The sequence below is a fragment of the Prionailurus viverrinus genome, chromosome D3 (genome assembly GCF_022837055.1).
Source record: "Prionailurus viverrinus isolate Anna chromosome D3, UM_Priviv_1.0, whole genome shotgun sequence".
Lineage (NCBI taxonomy): Eukaryota > Metazoa > Chordata > Mammalia > Carnivora > Felidae > Prionailurus > Prionailurus viverrinus.
In genome coordinates, this window is record NC_062572.1 from 28993744 (window position 1) to 29012609 (window position 18866).

The 18866-nt window shown below is 46.9% G+C and overlaps 1 protein-coding gene across 3 annotated transcripts in view; it reads right to left on the minus strand.

The window, feature by feature from the left end:
* Positions 1-710: 710 nt before the first annotated feature.
* Positions 711-18866, minus strand: part of DGCR8 (DGCR8 microprocessor complex subunit) — a 36706-nt gene continuing 18550 nt past the window's right edge. For all 3 annotated transcript variants that reach the window (XM_047827127.1, XM_047827125.1, XM_047827126.1), the window contains 5 exons: positions 7378-7478; positions 6941-7047; positions 5060-5187; positions 3289-3402; positions 711-2305 (listed from right to left, as the gene is read on the minus strand). In XM_047827127.1, coding sequence (XP_047683083.1) covers positions 2222-2305; positions 3289-3402; positions 5060-5187; positions 6941-7047; positions 7378-7478 — 534 coding nt within the window. In that variant the 3' untranslated portion in view covers positions 711-2221. The remainder of the gene's footprint in view (positions 2306-3288; positions 3403-5059; positions 5188-6940; positions 7048-7377; positions 7479-18866) is intronic.

The following is an 18866-nucleotide window of genomic DNA, read 5'->3' on the forward strand; positions in this document are numbered from 1 at the left end:
TAAGAGAAGAAGAAACTGGGAGCTAATGGCTCAGAGCCAGTTGTGCATGTGGGGTGGAGACATGGCAGGGGGCCAGGCCTATCTGCTACAGGTCAGCCCAGCAGGCTGCACCACTCTTCCTGCACCCCGAGGGGAGGTTCCATCCCCAATCTGGCCCTGAGCTCTGAAGGGAGGCCACTGTTATGACCAAAGGCCAGACTGGGACACTGCTCAGATGTTGCAAAAGCAGTGTCCCCAGGCAAATGCCTCAGCCCTGTGAGACAGGCTAAAGAGGGGGATACTGGCCAGCTGAGGGTCCACAAAGCCCCATAGCCTCACATGGTTAGAAGAAACAAACGCCAGTCATTCCCTTTTGGGACAGTTTTGCTTTATGCATTCAGACAATCAAGGCTCACCCTTAAAGCCACAGCTTAGCCACCACCTGGAAGGTACACAACAGGCAGTGGCCACATGGAGGTGGCATCAGTACAGGCTCCACCTGCCCTCTGCAGCCACAGCATGGCTGTGTGCACACAACACTCATACCCACATAGGAGGGACAGAGGAAGGACATGGAGAGGCTGCAGCAAAGCTCGCTGCCTCTATTAACGGTGCACGAAGCTTTGGTTCACAATGGCGCATCTGGCTGTTCTGAGAGCAAACACAGTCAAATGATTATTCACAGCTGCAGACAGGAGGCAAGACAGAAGCAAGTGTCTAATTACAGCAACTTGATTTAAGGGTTTTGTTTATAAACGTCAACACAGAAGCCAACCTCAGTCACATAGGTGGCAAGGGAGGGATACACTGTGGGTGGCACACAAGACCCAACATTGTCTTCCTGAAAACAAATGCCATCAACACCAACCACGGGGGACATGATGGAGAACAGGCACACCCGTGGAATGCGACAATGCAACCCAGCACTGGGCTCCTGCAGCTGACAGTGCACCATCAGCACACAGCACCCTGAGCAGGCCCTGGTGACAGGGAACTGATGACTACCTGTACCTTGCACATGGGGACAACCAAGGGCCCTAAGCACACCCACATCCTCTGGGGTTCAGGGCAGGAACACACTTATCCCTGCACTGGTCCACAGGAGCCACTTGGAAAACACAGGCTGCTGGTCAAAGTAACAGGCTGGCCACCAGGCCTGGATGCATAGGGCAATTGCCCTTGAAATCCAGTGAAGCCATTGTCACAGGGAAGACAGCCACCGTCCATGGGTTTATGCCAGGTCTGGAGAAGAGCGCCACTTTGTGATCACGGATGGATTGCACTGAGGGTCCTTATTTCCTCTTTTAAAATCCCCGTGCTAAAATGCATTAACTTGTTTATATCTGCTACGTGACTCCAAATCTACCTTCTACTCTCACTGTAAAAGTTTCTTTCCAAATGCTAAAATTTCATAAAAGCTTTAAAAATTGATGGGTGGACAGATGGACTTGACTGTGCAAAAATCATTAGTAAAAAGTTGCCAGAGGCCAGTGAAGGTGAGGGGCCTCAGTGTCTTAAGAAGGCGTGTTTTTAGGACATTAAGACTTACTCAGAAAAATGGACCGCACGCCAACCCAGGACCAGGGCAACAAGCCAGGCATACACTGGCAATGCATTTCAAGGATGGCAAATAATCACCTTGAGGGTTTGCCTACAATCTCTGAAAAATAGTTCTGATTCTAAAATTGTGTTTATTTTAAACCAAAAAGTCTGAAATACTCCTTCCTGTTGTAACCTTTTCAGAGAAAAAGGGAAAACACAAGAGGCAGGGAAGGGGATGGGGGTCCCAGCGTGCGCCTTCTGACCAGGTCCCTGCAGTGGTCTGCGGGAACCCTGGGCACAGGGTACCACAGAACTTTGCCACCACTTTCTCATTTTATCTGACATTTGTCAGTGCATGTTATGTACTGACACACATGAAAACCTTCATCAAACCAGTCTGCAGCAAGTCCACATAAGCAGAGGTTATCCACAGTTATTGTCAAGCTCTTGGCTTCCACCTGTGTGGACAAGCAGAGTCCATCCTTGAACACGCCCACTCAGACCTGTGGGCGGCCCCCAAGGAAGAGCTTCGTGGCCCTGCTGTCCCCATGCACCAGAGCCCCACCCCTCTGGCCCAGACGGCAGAAGCCTGGCCGCAGGGGAGGAACTCAGATCGGAGGCCCGAGGCTGCAGAGTGAGTGGCGTGAGGTCTCCCTGGCAGCAGAGCTGGCAGTCCCCGCGCCTGACCCTGCTGCCTCCCTCATACGTCCACAGTGCACAGGGGCTCGCCACCAGGCTGGGCAGACGCCACAATAGACATCTTGGGTTTCTTTCGTGTCTCCTCCTGAAAGAACAACAAAGGTCAGGGATGCCAACAAAGTAGGAACATGTGGCCAAGCGCAACTTCAGGCAAGAGGCTCCTGAGGCAGGGTGGATATGTGAGGGGGCAAGCTCAGCACACTGGTACCAGGTAGCCTCTGGAGTAGGAGGGCACCACTGCTTTGCACTACACCACATGAGAAGGAAGGAAGGTCTGAGGAGTGGACCAGATAGGGGGCTGGCTGGGTCTTCCTGGATGCCATCTCAGAGAACTGTGTGCTGGTGCTTCCCTGGGAAGCAGACCACACAGCACAGAAGTGAAGGGCCAAGGAAGTTACAGCCACCAGGGACAATCACGTAGGTGGTTCTCTCTCCCCACCCCAACTTGAGGGCAGGTTCTCTCTCCCCACCCCAACTTGAGGTATCTCCTGGACCAGAAAGGCCAAACATACAACAGATTCTCATTCCCCACCTCCCCCTCCCCGGGGTTTTATATAGGCCTCCAGGCAAATACCACAGCTTCACAAGGTCCTAGCCTAGAAGACCCTCAGGCAAGTGGTTTTAGGAAGCTTCATAGGGACTGAGCCTTACCCAGGTTCAATGTTGTGTGAACCATGCTCCTCCCTCACAGAAATGACAAGGACCCAAAGAAGAAGAGGCCCAGGATGGCAGTCTGTGTCCCACAAGACCCTGAGAATGGGAGGCCTGACTGGTATAACGTCCCTGCCTTCAAACTGAGTACTGAGTGGAAATACCCAGAAGGCAGGTCCTTCACAACCACAGGCCAGGGCTGAGAGTTCTATAATGTAACTAAAAAGTGAATTGATCTGATGCAAATGTCATGAATGCTGAAACGCAAGGAAAAGCACATCTACCCTAGAAGTGTTGAGGCTGACTTCCCTCCCACAGCTGCCAACATGGCTGTGCTAGGTGCCCCTCCCCTCCCTTGAGGGCAAGAGGATGAGGGTGCGGAGGGGCCTTTGGTGCTGGCCGGGCCTGCACACTCACCCTCTCCTCAGCCAGCCTCTTCATCTCCTCCTGTAGTTTGCTCAGGATGTGCAGGTTTGGCTTGTTCTTCTTGGCATATTGCTGCAGCTCAATCACACTTTTGTCCGAGGTCTCCTGGGGAGCACAGCACCTTGCTCTCAGGACTGCCTGGGGCAGGCCCCACAGACATATTACGGCCAGCAGCCAGAGCTGCACTCCCAACCCCCAACTGGCAGCTGACACAGCCACAGAGAATGCAGACCAGTCCACAGCTGCCCAGCTCACTTTCTGACCATACTACCCCCACTTCTGCCTCACCCTGAGCAGGCAGAAGCCACAGCCTCTTCCCTTCATGGGGCAAAGGCATCCTGGCACCCAGCTGCCTCCACTCCTGCCATCAGCTGGGGACTCATACTGCCCAGACCCTCAGAGTGGAACGATCAGGGTACGGCCTCCGCCAGCAGGGACAGCATGCTGCCCGATGGGATAAACCCTGGCACTGGGGCCCAGCTGGGAGCCCATCAGCCCTAGACACTGCGCTCTCTGCATATCTGCAAACCCTCCAACTTTGAGAACAGGATCAAGCTGTCCTGAGGCCCTTCCTGTCTGAAATGGCCATCTCTGAGGCCGCCTGCCGTGCCTTCGAGTGTCAGACTCCACCTGTCCTCCAAAAGATACAGGCTGAGGCTGTGCCTAGACTGGACGCTCATCCTCCAACTTAGGGGAGTTCCCACTCACAGGCCAAAGCAGGCTTTTCTCAATCTTAGCCCAAACAAGATACAGCACAAAAGTAAAGGCACATGAAGGCAGAAATCAGCCTCATCTGTAGTAATTGGAGTTTTCTCAGCAACACATATCTGGAGGTTCCTCTCTAAGCACCCTGGGGGCCCAGTGTCACCTCCTTAGATGCCACATGGCCACCCCTCCCCTCACTGGGATGCAGGTAACCCAGACTATTTCTGGAAACATCAGGGTAAAAATAAACGTAAACACCTCCCAGGACTTCTCTCCATCCCACAAAACATACAAACCTAAGGGTACTGGTTTAAATCTCTCGATCTCGGCAAAACAGCAGAAACTAAACAGATGACGTGTACAGGTGTTTAGTTAGTTAAAAAAAAACTGGTGTTGGGGCGCCTGGGTGGCGCAGTCGGTTAAGCGTCCGACTTCAGCCAGGTCACGATCTCACGGCCCGTGAGTTCGAGCCCCGCGTCGGGCTCTGGGCTGATGGCTCAGAGCCTGGAGCCTGTTTCCGATTCTGTGTCTCCCTCTCTCTCTGCCCCTCCCCTGTTCATGCTCTGTCTCTCTCTGTCCCAAAAATAAATAAAAAACGTTGAAAAAAAAAAAAAATTAAAAAAACTGGTGTTCATAAGCAGGAAGAGGTGGCCTGCATCTCTTACTCTCCCTTAAGCTTCTAGGGGTCCTCAAATTAATCCAAGGGCTTGCAGTTCCGGTGTGGGGGAAGGGGAGACACCAGGTCTCAGCTCAGAAGCTTCCTCTCCACTGGGGCTGGCAGCACTCACCACCTGTACCTCCTGCTGGGCAGGCTCACCCCACAGAGCCAGAGCCAGGCCCAGGCTTCTCAGGGAGGGAGACACAGCATGAATGACCACCTTCCACCCCCAAGGTCACAGACATGGCCCAGCAGAGCACCTGAGAAGCAGCCTTGAACAAGAGCAGAGCTGCCCAACACTATCTCCGGTGGCAGCAGGACCTCAAACAGGTGTGCCACGGTGGAGGGAGGATGATAAGTACAGAGGCTGCCCTAGGTCCTGGGGAGGAGCCTGGTTACCTGCTTGACCATCTTGCTGCTTTCGCGACCATACATGCGCAATAAAGACCCCCAATTCTTGACATGTGGATGCAGCAGCTGAAGGATTTTCTGAGAGGCTAACTGTTTTCCAACTCTCTTATTCTTACCTGTGAGGAAGGAAGAGGAAATGTGGAGAGGGAGTCACTAGAACATTCAGCTGTCAACATGGTCACCTTGCCTAGAGAGGAGACACACCTGCCATTCCCCCACCCAGCAAACGGCATGTTCTACAGGAGGGGGAACAGACGTCTTCCACCACTGCAGTGGGCACTGGAGTCTTACAAAGCTGAGACCAGGACCCACCCTAACCCCATTTAGCAGAACAGCTCCCTCAAAGGCTTCAGAAAATCAGAATGGGCCCAAGGTCATAACTTACAAGGCCTCCCTCCCACCACACCCTACACTTCCAGAGATACAGACAAGCAAAACGAGTACCATGAAGCACATAGCCCAAGGCTCCTTGGGGACAGGCACAGGGGAGGGAGGCTCTGCCAGAAAGCCCAGAGGAGTTTCCAGAGGGTGTATGAACTTTGAAAGAGGAGTTTCTATGTATGCAGAGGGAAGGTGGGGCCAGGGAGCAGAGTGGGTCTGAGTGCCAGGAGATGCCTATGGCCAGACAGACCAAGGTGGCCACACTTCCCAGATAGGGAGGTCAATGGTGCCAGCACTCCTTCTATGCCACACCTGCCTGCTCCAGAAGGTGTCTCAGTGAGGACTAATATCTGCTGAATCACAGGGGACACCCAGGTCTGTGAGTTCTGTGATTTTCTCAAGGCCAACTTGTGTGTTACTTTCTAATTTACATAGCACTGGTTTTGTGTTTATAGTAGTCATACAAAGTTTTCTTTCAAAATAAAGTTGTTTTCAGAAGTGGTTACTTTAGGGGTGCCTGGATGGCTCAGTCAATTAAGCATCTGACTCTTGATTTCAGTTCAGGTCATGATCTCAGTGTGTGAGTTTGAGCCCCACATCAGATTCTGCACTGACAGTGCAAAGCCTGCTTGGGATTCTCTGTCTCCCTCTTTCTCTGCCCTTCCCCCCACTCATACATGGCACACTCTCTCAAAAATAAACATTAAAAGATAAGATAAAATAAAATGTAGTTATTTCAAAAACCAAATTCAGTGGGGCGCTTGGGTGGCTCAGCCAGTTAAGCATCCACTGGCTCAGGTCACGATCTCATGGTTTGTGAGTTCGAGTCCTGGATCAGGCTCTATGTTGACAGCTAGCTCAGAGCCTGGAGCCTGTCTTCAGATTCTGTGTCTCCCTCTCTCTCTGTCCCTGCCCTGCTCACACACTCTCTTTCTCTCTCAAAAATAAACATAAAACAATTTTTTTAAAATAAAGAAGTTAAAAATAAATAACCAACCAAATTTGGTAAATACTGCAGGTGGTGTACACAAAGACCAGAAATGGGGCAGGCACATCACCCAGCACAGGGACACAGAGTAGGGCAGGGCAAGGGCTCTGCTGCCATTCTAGGACATCCCTCCTCCTGCCACAGGGACCATGGGCTGGATGGGGCACTAGTGGCAGGGAGGGGGAAAACATGGCCTAGCCAAAGTGACCAGCCCAAGCCCAGGAACTAGGAGGATAGGGTTGGTACAGGCAGGACTACCACAGTCCCACCTCAGACTGACAGGCTTTCAGACAGAGGTCGATAGGAGATGCCAGTGGACACGGAGGACTGCGGGTGGTCAGCACACAAGGCAGAAGCTTGGGAGTGATGCCAGGGTAGTGGCCTGAGACTAAGCCCCAGAGGCTCAGGGCTCCCAGACAGGCCACATGGCAGTGTGCAACCTCCCCAGTGGTCAAGGGAAATTGCAGTGGGGTGACAGGGAGGAGGGAGGCAGTCCTTACACCAGCCGCGGACTGTGTGTTTGCCGCACGCCATGACATATTCACTCTTCTGGTTTTTACCAGGAACCACTTCAAACTTGATGGATGTATCACCCATTCCATGGTTTCTTAAAGAAAAAACATAGACAACCAGTGCCATCAGCTGAGGACGAAGAAATGACAGCTTCAGGATAGGCTTTAAAGGCTCAATGAAGACAATGCCAACCCTTTCCCCAAACCGCACATCTCAGCTGAAAAGGAGGGGATTCTCCTGATCTGATCTCACAGGCTCTGACTGACCAGCAGGCACAGGGGCTTCTGTGCACACAGGGAATACTTGCAATGGCTTGGCCTTTAGCATCACCTCTTGAACCAGGATAAACAGCTAGTAAAGACATCGGGCACCAAAATAAAAGCCCCCACACAACCCCACTCAGAAGGGGAAGCACCCGCCCTACCTTTTAAGGCACTCGTGAAGGATCTGATAGGGAGACAACAGTCCGGCCTTGCTGGTCAGCTCGTAGACCCGTGAGTCCTCGATACTGATGTGGTTAAAATACTACAAAACAAAGCAGCCACTCCTAAGTGCTGGACCGAGCCTGCTGGCCTCACGGAGCTGTTCCCCATGCTGTCTGCTTCCCCCAGAAGCTTCCTGTCATCTTTACTGCCTTGAAGAGCACATTGCGCCCCCACCTCATTGTCCAGCGGCCCCTCTGAGACAGGACAAGCAGTGCTGTGCTAGGTTGGAGAGTATGCTGCAACGGGGTGGCAAAGCCTGGTGCTGCCTGGGAGCCTTTTCTGAATCTGAGTCTGATCAATTAGAAATCTAAAGACAGACAACCTTAGAAAAAAATTTTGAAGATCATCATAAGTGAGATTATAGAAGACAAAAGGTAAATCAGACAAAAGAGATGCACTCTAAAAAGGCCAAGCTCTCTGAAGGCTGTGAAGGGCCTGGCCTGGCTCCTGTTTCAAACACAGAGTCATCCTGTCCTAGCTCTGAGACCAACTGCTATGCCCAGATCACAGAACAACTAAAGGGTTAATGGGAAACCACTTAACCAGTTGAGGGGAAAAAAAGAGAAGTTCTGCACAACAGAGGCAGGCAGCAGCCAGGAGGCAGCGTTAACCCCAACCAGACTTGGGCCTCTGCTGAGCCGCCCTCTGTGAACGGAGGATGTGGCCTAGTTCACTCAGCACAGCCCACCTCCCTGGTGGGGACTGCTGGGCTTCTGGGGTTGCCATAGCAAGGTACCACCAAGTGGGTGGCTTATTTATTTTTTCACAATTCTGGAGGCCAGAAGTCCCAAAGCAAGGTGTCAGCAGGCCACATTCCCTTTGAAACCTCTATGAGAGATTCTTTCTGGACCTTCCCAGGTTTTGGCAGCACCAAGCTTTCTTTAGCATCACTCCCAACTCCACCCAGCCCTCTCTCCACTTCCCTCCCTCTTCTTACAAGAACACAACACTTACAAGAACACTACTCTGGGCAGGGAGGCAGGGGTTCCTCTCTCAGCGGACTGTGACTGAGTCAAGGAAAGCAAGGTGCCATTTCTAAAGGGAATTGCTGATTCTGGTGAGCTAGAAATCTCCCTACTCTCATTTGGCTACAGTTTCCAACAGGTCCCCACAAGATACCTCCACTTACGAGCATCTGCATCAGCATGGATCAGTTTCCAGGGAAAGTTATTCACCAAGACATCAGGCCCTAGACCTTAGTGGCTAGCCAGGCAGCCGACCCATCCATGGTGGCTGGCTCTCTCATTTCAGCCTTTTGATAACCCAGTCTCTAACCAGCAGTCGGCACCTGGGCTGTGGACCTGTGGTCAGACTGAGCAAGTGTGTACCCACGATCCTCCCTGACAGAGCCGAGGCAGACACACACATGGCAGAAGAACACACACTAAGAAGCCCAAAGATATCCAACAGATGCTGGCAAAGGCCCATACCACAATTACCTGCACCAAGAGCCACAGTCACATGTTGCAGGTTAACCTGCAAGGAGCATATAGAGACTATAGTACAAAGGGCAGAAGTGGCCCAATGACAACAGTACAGAAGAAGTTTGGATCACTGGTGCCCAACAGATACTGAAAGACCGAGAGAGCACCACAGACAGACCAGCACCCATAAACCCAACAATTTAAATAAAATGGACCAATTCCTTGAAAAGTGCAAATTACCCAAACTGCTCTATTCAAGAAGTTGAAATTGTAGTTAAAAGGTCCCTTCAAAGAAAACTCCACACTCAGATCGTTTCATTGGCAACAACTACCAAATATTTAAGAAAAAAAAAAAAAAAATGATACCAATTCTAGACAATCTTTCAAAACACCACAAGAGGAGGGACAATTGCCAATTCATTTTATGATGTTAGCAGTACCCTTATTAACACCAAAGAGAACTACAAACTAATAATCCTCATAAACACAGGTGTAAAAATCCTACATAGAGTATTAGCAATTTGTAACCATTAACACATAAAAACAAATCTATGCCATGCCCAAGAAAGGACTTAGCCCAGGAATGCATTAAAAAAAAAAAAAAATCAATCAACATAATACATTATATCAACAAATTAAGGAGGAAAAAGTCTGTAATATCAATTGGTAAGGAATAGAAAAATCCTTCCTCAACCTGATAGAGGGCATCAACAAACAACTAACACCTAACATCATATTCAATGGTCAGAGACTGTATGCTTCACCCCAAGATCAGGAACAAGACAAGGATGTCCACTCTCCCCACTGCTACTCAACATGTAATGGAGCTTCTAGTCAGAGTAGTAAGGCAAGAAAAAGAAACAAAAGGCATCTAGATTGGAAAGGAAGAAATCAAACCATCACAGTCAACCTGGTCTGTACACAGAAATCCCAAAGAAATCTACAGAAAAACTACTGGAACTAATAAAGCAGTTCAGCAAAGCCACAAGACATACGATCAATATACGACAGTAAATGAGATCGCTATACACTAGCAATCAACAGAACTGAAACTAAACTCACAACAGCTCCAAAACACATGTGAAATACTCAAGTCCAAATCTAGTAAAACATGTGAAAGATCTGCATACTAAAAATGACCAAACACTAATAAAAGACATCAAAGACTTCAATAAATGGAGAGATACACTGGGTTTGTGAACTGAAAGACTCAATACTGTTAGGAAGTCCATTCTCTCCAAATTTATCTACAGATGTAACACAATTCCAATCAAAATCTCAACAGAACTTTTTGTACTAACATAACTGTTTCTATACGGAAGGGAAAAGTAGCTGGAATAACCAAAGAGTGCTTTTGAAAAAGAACAAAGTTTGAGGGTTCGCACAGATTCCAAGAATTCATGTCATCAAGAAGGTATGGCATTGGTGAAAGGTCACACAGATCAAGGAGACAGAGTACAGAGATAGACCCCCACACACATGCTCATCTGGCTCGACAGACATGCAAAGGCACCCAGTTGGACATATACTTATCATACAGCCCAGCAAGGCCATCTTGGGTGCTTAGCTACACTCACGTGGAAAACCGGAGAGCCTCACAGCAGCCAAATGCTAATCACCCAAAAATGGAAATGCACTCAACACCCCTCAAGTGAGAAGAACATACTAGGCACTGCCCTGCAGTAGGCACACTCAGCAGCAAAAATTACCCAACCATCGACACCAGCACCAACACAGATGATTCTCAAGTGCATCACTGAGTTGGAGCTTGGTTCTAAGGCTACCCCTGTGACTCCACTGATAAGACATTTGGGAATTGGCTAACCTACAGAGATAGCTCAGTGGCTACCAGGATAAAAAGAAAGTTTTGACTACAAAGGGGCACAAGGGGCAGTTTAAGAAAACTGGGAGGGGGAGAACATTTGAAAATGTCTTGATTGTGCTGTTGGTTACATGACAAAACTACACGTTTCAAAATTCACAGAAGTGTACCAAAAAGTGCATTTACCACTCTATAATTTTTTTAAATTTTTTGAGAAAGTGAGCAACTGTGAACACACACGAGCAGGGGAGGGACACAGGGAGAGGGAGAGAGAGAATCCCAAGCAGGCTCCACACTATCAGTATTGAGCCTGATGGAGGGCTCAATCTCATGACCTGAGCCAAAATTAAGAGTCGGACACTTAACCAATCGAGCCACCTAAGTGCCCCGAACTCTCTATTAAAACCTAAATTGGTCGGGGGCGGGGGAAGGGAACCAAAAAAAACCAAGTCACTAATGCCTAAATTCTAGAACAAGCATGAACCAACCACAACCCACAGCTACCTAAAAAGCTATAAAATACTAAGAAGAAATCACCCCAGGTCTTGTGAAAAGGCTCAGTACCAGTTCTGCTCATCTGTTAATCAACACCAAACATGCTATGCCCTGAGCCTCTGCTTCCATGGCAATTCTAGAATTCTGGATATTCTATATCCACACCACCACTGCATGTGGACTTTGTGCCACTGTACCTCAAGGACAGCAGTGCATAGCGAGAGCTCCCAAAGAACCAGGGCCTGCCCAGCCAACCTTGGCATCCTGCCCCCACAGCTGGAACTCTGGAGCCACACCTCCACAAGGGCACCACCACCCACCCACCAAGCTACTGACATGGATGTGACAGAAACACTGTCACAATTTTTCAGGAGCAAGACAGCAATTCCTATCAGTCATGATTGTGCTGCTCTAGTACCTTCAACCTGACAGAAAAGCTACTTTCTTCTCTGACAAATTTTAAAATGGGAAATAAGTACACACATATACAATTAAATTCTAAGTGTAAAGAAAAACCTCTCCAGAGGATGAGGACATTTTTGGTCATCAGACACATATCTGGTCCTTGTATCCAGTTCAGGGAGTGCCTAAAACTTTAGAATTTCCTAATAGGAGTATCTTTTATTATTCAAAGGAGTCCCTCTGGACCTCATCTGAGTTTATGCTAATTAGGTATGGTGGGGGGCAGAGCCTAGACAGCTTCATGAGGGGGCTGGTCACCAGAAAGACCAACCATGATTAAGCACCTCTTCATCTGGCTATCCATTTGTATTCTTAATAATAAACCAGTAAACGTAAGGAGTTTCCCTGAGTTCTGAGAGCAAATTCTAAAAAAGTTCTCATTCAAGCAAATTAATGAACCCAAGGGAAGTCATGGAAACCCCTGAATCTGTAGTTGGCTGGTCAATGTGGGTGGCCTGCGCACCCCATTTGTGGCTGGAATGTGAAGTATGGGCAGTCTTCTGGAACTGAGCCAACTCCATGTAAATAGTGTAAGAACTGAGCAAAGTTGCAGACACCTAGCTGGTGTCAGAGAATTGGAGAACCAACATGAAAAAGTCCCTTGTGTGTACAAGGGAACTTTTATACCTGGGATTTCCGAGCTGCCCACATAGCCTCCTCTACCTGGGAAGACCTCCTCTCTCAAGCTTGCCTTTTCTTTTTTTTTTAATTTTTTAATGTTTATTTATTTTTTAGAGAGAAAGACAGAGTGTGAGTGGGGTAGGAGCAGAGACAGAGAGGGAGACCTAGAATCCGAAACAGGCTCCAGGCTCCGAGCTGTCAGTACAGAGCCTGCTGTGGGGCCAGAACTCGGGACCAGCGAGATCATGACCTAGGCTGAAGTTGGACACCCAACCAACTGAACCACCCAGGAACCCCTCTCAGGCTACTTTCTGATGTTATTTCTGGAAAGATCCCTCACTTTCCAGAAGAGCCCCAGAGTACATGGCCAGATCCTGAATCTTCCTACTATCCAGCACAACCTGAGGCACAAATTCCAGAAACCTGCAGTCTCTGTCACAGCAGACGCCTCACTAGAGGTGCTGGTAAAAGGCTCCAGGGACAAGGGTGCAGCCACAATGACCTTGCAGACTGTACAGGGCAGGAGGAAAGGTGGAAAATGAAAGAACTGAGCACAAAGACTGCCAGCTGGTCATCATCAAAACCATGCACTCTAGAGAAGAGGTAACCACCAGTCTCTGACCACCAAGCATGAGGTAGAGACAGGGTTGACATCATAGTCTGGGGCAAGCTTGTAGCCCTCCAAGAGTGTATACCACCAGACAGCCACATATGAGGCCACATGCAGGTGGTGGGACTGCAAAAAGCAGCTGGGACAGAGCAGGTAACTGGAGCGACAGACCACTCTTCAACACACAAGGCTGGGAGAGCCATGGAACACCCCTGGGTCCCTAAGCTGGCCAGAATGAAACTGGGAGGTCCCTGCTTAGGGAACTACAATGGTGCCAAATACAAAAGTGAACTAAAGCCAACAGTAAGCACAGAGACTTTCAGATTAAAAACTGGACTGAAATGCTAATTCATTCAGTTAATAACCAACCAAGCCAGATGCTGGTATCTTAGAGGCCACAACACTAAATGGAGACCATCTTGGATCTTATCTTGAAACCAGGTGTTCCTAACACTTGCTGTACTAACCCTGGAGAATTTTCCATTATCTCAACATGTCAAAAATTTCTTAAATCAACTATAATTTACTGAGTTACTTTAAACTTTACCACAATAGCCACAGGCAGTGGGGCGTGGGTGCTGCATGCTTAGACAGGTAAGACACACATCCCCACCGCATTGGGCAACAGCAGAGGCTACTCAGATGAGCTGCTATGACAAAGCAAAGCTCCATCTTCCAAAAAGGCTCCTGGAGCCGCACATCCCCTGCTTGCGTAGGCCAAGCTGACTCCCAGCACCAGAACCATAGCTACCCCTTCCAGTTTCTGCTACCCCGTATCAGAGAATGGTGGCGTGCAACCTATATAGCCCATGCACCATAAACTGCAACAACCAATCCTAAGGGCCTTGGCAGGCTATGGGTAGAGGTGTAGGTAACAAGTTCTCCAACATGCCTTGGAAACCTCCCTGAACAACCACTGTTCCATAGTTAGGTTATTGAGAAATAAAGTTGAAAATGTGATTTTTCCTGGAGGAGCTAGCCTTTTTGAGATTTTGTTTGCTGAGTGGGCTCTGTGATCTGTCTATGACCCATCTATGACAATAAAGCACAAAAAATAGACACCCGAGTGCAATTTAAACTGCCATGGGCACTTTACCATATTTTAGAATAGTCTCAGTCTAAAAAGATTGGAAAAAATGTTTAGTTTTTTTAACGTCAATTTATTTTCGAGAGAGTGTGCACCCGTCCGAGTAGGGGAGGGGCAGAGAGAAAGGACAGAGGATCAGAAAAAGGCTCCTCGCTGATAGGAGAGCCCAATGTGGGGCTTGAAACCATGAGATCATGACCTGAACTGAAGTCAGACTTAACCAACTGAGTCACCCAGGTGAATACTGTTTTATATTTTGTCTTTTTTGTTTTTGAAAAAAAGTTTTAAACGCAGCCTATACCAGTTCTAGGGTGACAGAATAAAAAAACCTCCAAATTTTGCTCCTCCACAGGATCAACAAGAACACTGACTAAAACTGTCAAAATCAACTTTTTCAGAATTCTGGAAATTAAAGACAACAATCTGGGGAGCATTTATTCAAGAAAAAAATGGCTGAATTTTGCTAAGAACAATGAGCTTTGTAGCATTTTATTTATAAAATTTGGCCCATTCCTGTCTTCTCTTCCCAGCTCTGTGGTAGCCTTGGGAACCAGCAAGGCTGGTTCACTGAAGAAGGCAAACTGGTTCCCCAACACCCCAAGCCCAGAGAACCACTGCTGTCTGGTCCATGTGGCAGCTCTACAGAAAAGCTCATTGTAAAACTTGCCTTTATGCGACCCAACTCAGAGTTCATTCGGTGAAAACAGCCCAATTCCCCAGGAAATCTATCAAAAATAATCAGTGGCAACTGTTTCATACTGCAGTTGCCTGAGGTTGGGATACCAGCTGGCAAGCAAGAGGCAGGTCAGAAAACATAAAAGGAAAAGCTAGAGAATGAGATGCCCTTAAGAGGCTTTGAAAAGCTCCAACTTGTCTGGAGATCTAGGTGGCCACTTGCATGCCCAGGAAAGACCTGGGAAGGCCCAAATCTCCTGATTGATTCAGAAGCTCTGTGCAAGTGGGAAGGAAGTAAAGGCTAAGGCACAATGTCAACTACTATAGCATTAAAGGTGACCCCAACATGCATAAAGAGGCCCCTAGCAAAGGCTGGGAGACTTACTGATTTAGGTCAGGAAATCTCTGACTTGGATTTCACAAAATAGTCTAGGAAAGTCACACTATTATGGGTTGAATTCTGTCCACCCACATATTGATAGGCTGAAATCCTAACTTCCAGTACCTCATTATATAACCTTTTTTGCAGATAAGGTCCTTACAGACATAATCAAGTTAAAATGAGGTCATTAGGGTGGGCCCTAATCCAATATGACTACTGTCCCTATAAACAGATTCAGAAACAAACACACAGTACAAGGAGAAGGACTGTTATCAGTTATCTCCAACTGTTATCTCCAAACAGAGAGAGGCCTGAAAGAGATCTTTCTCTCCTAGCCTTCAGAAGAAACCAACCTTGCTGACACCTTGAGTTTAGATGTCCAGTCTCCAGAGCTGTGAGGCAAGAAATATGTCCTTGGGATGTCTGGGTGGTTCAGTCGGTTAAGGGTCTGACTTCAGTTCAGGGCATGATCTTGTGGTTAGTGGGTTTGAGTACTGCATCAGGCTCTGTGCTAACAGTTCAGAGCCTGTAGCCTGCTTCAGACTCTATGTCTCCTCCTCTCTCTCTGCCCCTCCCCTGCTTGTGCTCTCTCAAAAATGATAAATATTTAAAAAAAAAAAATTGTCCTCTAACTGGTAATCTTGATACCCACAGTTGCCACATTATTTAAAATGCCCAGGTTTAACGAGACATGAACTAAAACACAAATGTATATGCCATACAAGATGAAGAAAAGTAGTCAATACAAACCATCCTTGAGGAGGGGCACCTGGGTGGCTTGGTCAGTTAAGGGTCCAACTCTTGATTTTGGCTCAGGTCATGATCTCACAGTTCGTGGGATCAAGCCCCACATCAGGCTCTGCGCTGACAGCTTGGAGCCTGCTTGGGATTCTCTCCTTCTCTCTCTGCCCCTCCCCCACTCAAGTGTTCATGCATATGCTTGCACACTCTCTCAAGATAAACATTAAAAAATAAATAAAATAAACCAGCTATAATATGCTCAAAAAACTAAAACAAACAACCACATCTAAGAATTAAAGGAAAGCATAAGAACAGTATCTCACCAGACTATCAATTAAGACAAAGAAAATAAATAAATAAATAACAGTGCCCCATAGACCTGTGGGATACCATGAGTGTACTAGGTTACCTATAATGGGATTCCCAGAAAAAGAGGATACTAAAGGGCAAAAAAAATTATGAGAAAATAAAGGCTGAAACTTCTTAAAGATGGAAAACATTACGTATCCAAGAAGCTCAACAAATTCCAAAAAGAATAAACTAAAGAAATCTATACCTACACATTTCTGTCAAAGGCCAAAGACAAAATCTGAAAACAGTACGAGAAACAACTCATCAATAACATGATTCTCAGTAAGATTAACAGCCGATTTCTCATTCCTTATAGAGGCCAGAAGGCAGACAGATCACCACTATGAAGAAAAACAATGTCAACTAAGAATTCTATATGCAGAGGTGCCTGGGTGGCTCAGTGAGTTAAGCGTCCAACTCTTGATTTTGGCTCAGGTCATGATCTCACGGTTGTTAACTTTGAGCCCCGCACAGGGCTCTGCACTGAGTGTGGAGCCTGCTTGGGATTCTTGCTCTCTCTCCCTATCTCTTTGCCCCTCCCTGGTTCTCTCTCAAAGTAAATAAACTTAAAAAAAATTCTATACCCAGCCAGCAAAACTATGCTTCAAAAAGAGAATCATTAAGGGACACCTGGGTGGCTCAGTCATTTAAGCGTCCAGCTGCAACTCAGGTCACAATCTCATGGTTCATGGGTTTGAGCACCCACATCAGGCTCTGTCCCGACAGCTCAGAGCCTGGCACCTGCTTCAGATTCTGTCTCCCCCTCTCTCTCTGCCCCTCACCCACTCATACTCTCTCTCTCTCAAAAAATAACCATTTAAAAAAAATTTTTTTTAAAAGGGAATTGTTAAGACATTCTCAGATAAACAAAAACAGAAAATCCACAGGTAGTAGAACTGCCCTCCAAGAAATACTGAAGAGCCTTCAGGCCAAAATAAAAGGACACTGTAGACCATAAACAAATTGAGGGCATTACAAAAAACAAAGCTAACTATGGTAAATAAAAGACAATATAAACAATATTGTTTCTAATTCTGTTTTTCCTTTCTGAATTAAAGGACAACTATATAGAGGCATCTGGGTGGCTCAGTTGACTCAGAGTCCAATTTTGACTTAGGCCATGATCTCACAACTTGTCAGTTCAAGCCCAACATCAGGTTCTGCCTGGAGCCTGCTTCCAATTCTGTGTCTCCCTCTCTCTCTGCCCCTCCCCCATTCATGCTCTGTCTCTGTCTCAAAAATAAATAAACATTAAAAAAAAAAAGAGAGAAAAAAAAGAGAAAAGAAAAAAATAAACCAACATTAAAAAAAATAGATTTAGGGGCGCCTGGGTGGCTCCATCGGTTAAGCATCCAACTTCAGCTCACGGCATGATCTCACGGTTTGTGGGTTCGAGCCCTGTGTCAGGTTCTGTGCTGGCAGCTCAGAGCCCGGAGCCTACTTAGGATTCTGTGTCTCCCTCTCTCTCTGACCCTCCCTTACTCACTGTCTGTCTCTCTCAAAAATAAACATTAAAAAAAAAAAAGGATTTAAAGACAACTACGTAAAACAATAATTATAAATCCATGTTTGTGGACACACAACATACAGAGAGGTAATTTGTGACAACATAAACATAAAGGTGATGATAAATAAAGCTATAGGAGCAAAATTTTTATATACAACTGAAGTTAGTTGGCATTAGTCCAAACTAGATTGTTTTCAGTTTAGATGTTACTGTTATACCCTATGACAATCACCAAGGAAATAACTTAAAAATATACAGGGAGGGGCGCCTGGGTGGTTCAGTTGGTTAAGTGTCTGACTTCGGCTCAGGTCATGATCGCACGGCTTGTGAGTTCAAGCCCCACGTCAGGCTCCAGAGCCTGGAGCCTGCTTCAGATTCTGTGTCTCCCTCTCTCTCTGCCCCTCCCCTGCTCATGCTGTCTCTCAAAAATAAATAAATGTTAAAAAAATTTAAAAATATATGTATATACAGTGAAAGAAACAAGAGAATTAAAGTGGTACATTAGAAAGTATTTAAAACAGAAGAGGCAGTAACGAAGGAACTGAGGAACAAAAAGACATAAAACAGAAAGCAAACAGTGTAATGGTATATATCAATTCTACCTTATCAGTAATTACATTTCAATTGACTAAGGTCCCTCCAAAAAGAAAAAAAAAAAGAAAAAAAAGTTGATTAACTTTATTTAAAAGGGGCACCTGGCTGGCTTAGTCGGTGGGGCATGTGACTTTTGATCTTACGCTTATAAATTCAAGCCCTGCATTGGGTGCAGAGATTACTTAAAAATAAAATCTTTAAAAAACAAATTTATTAAACTCTGATCAAAAGGCAGAGATTTGACAGAATGCATAGAAACAAAACCCAGTTTTATGCTGTGTAGAAGAAACACAATTTAGGTTCAAACACACAGACGGGTTAAAGGTAAAAGGATGGAAAGACATATCAGAAAGTAGGAATGACTGGGCGCCTGGGTGGCTCAGTCAGTTAAGCGTCTGACTTCAGCTCAGGTCATGATCTGATGGTTCATGAGTTCAAGCCCCACATTGGGCTCTGTGCTGGCAGCCCAGAGCCTGGAGCCTGCTTTGGATTCTGTGTCTCCCTCTCTCTCTGCCTCTCCCTGCTCACACTCTGTCTCTCTCTCAAAAATAAACAAATATTAAAAATTAAAAAAAAAAAAAAACGTAGGAATGACTATATCAGAGAAAACTGACTCTAAGACACTAAGACAAAACCTGTTACTAAAGATAAAGGATA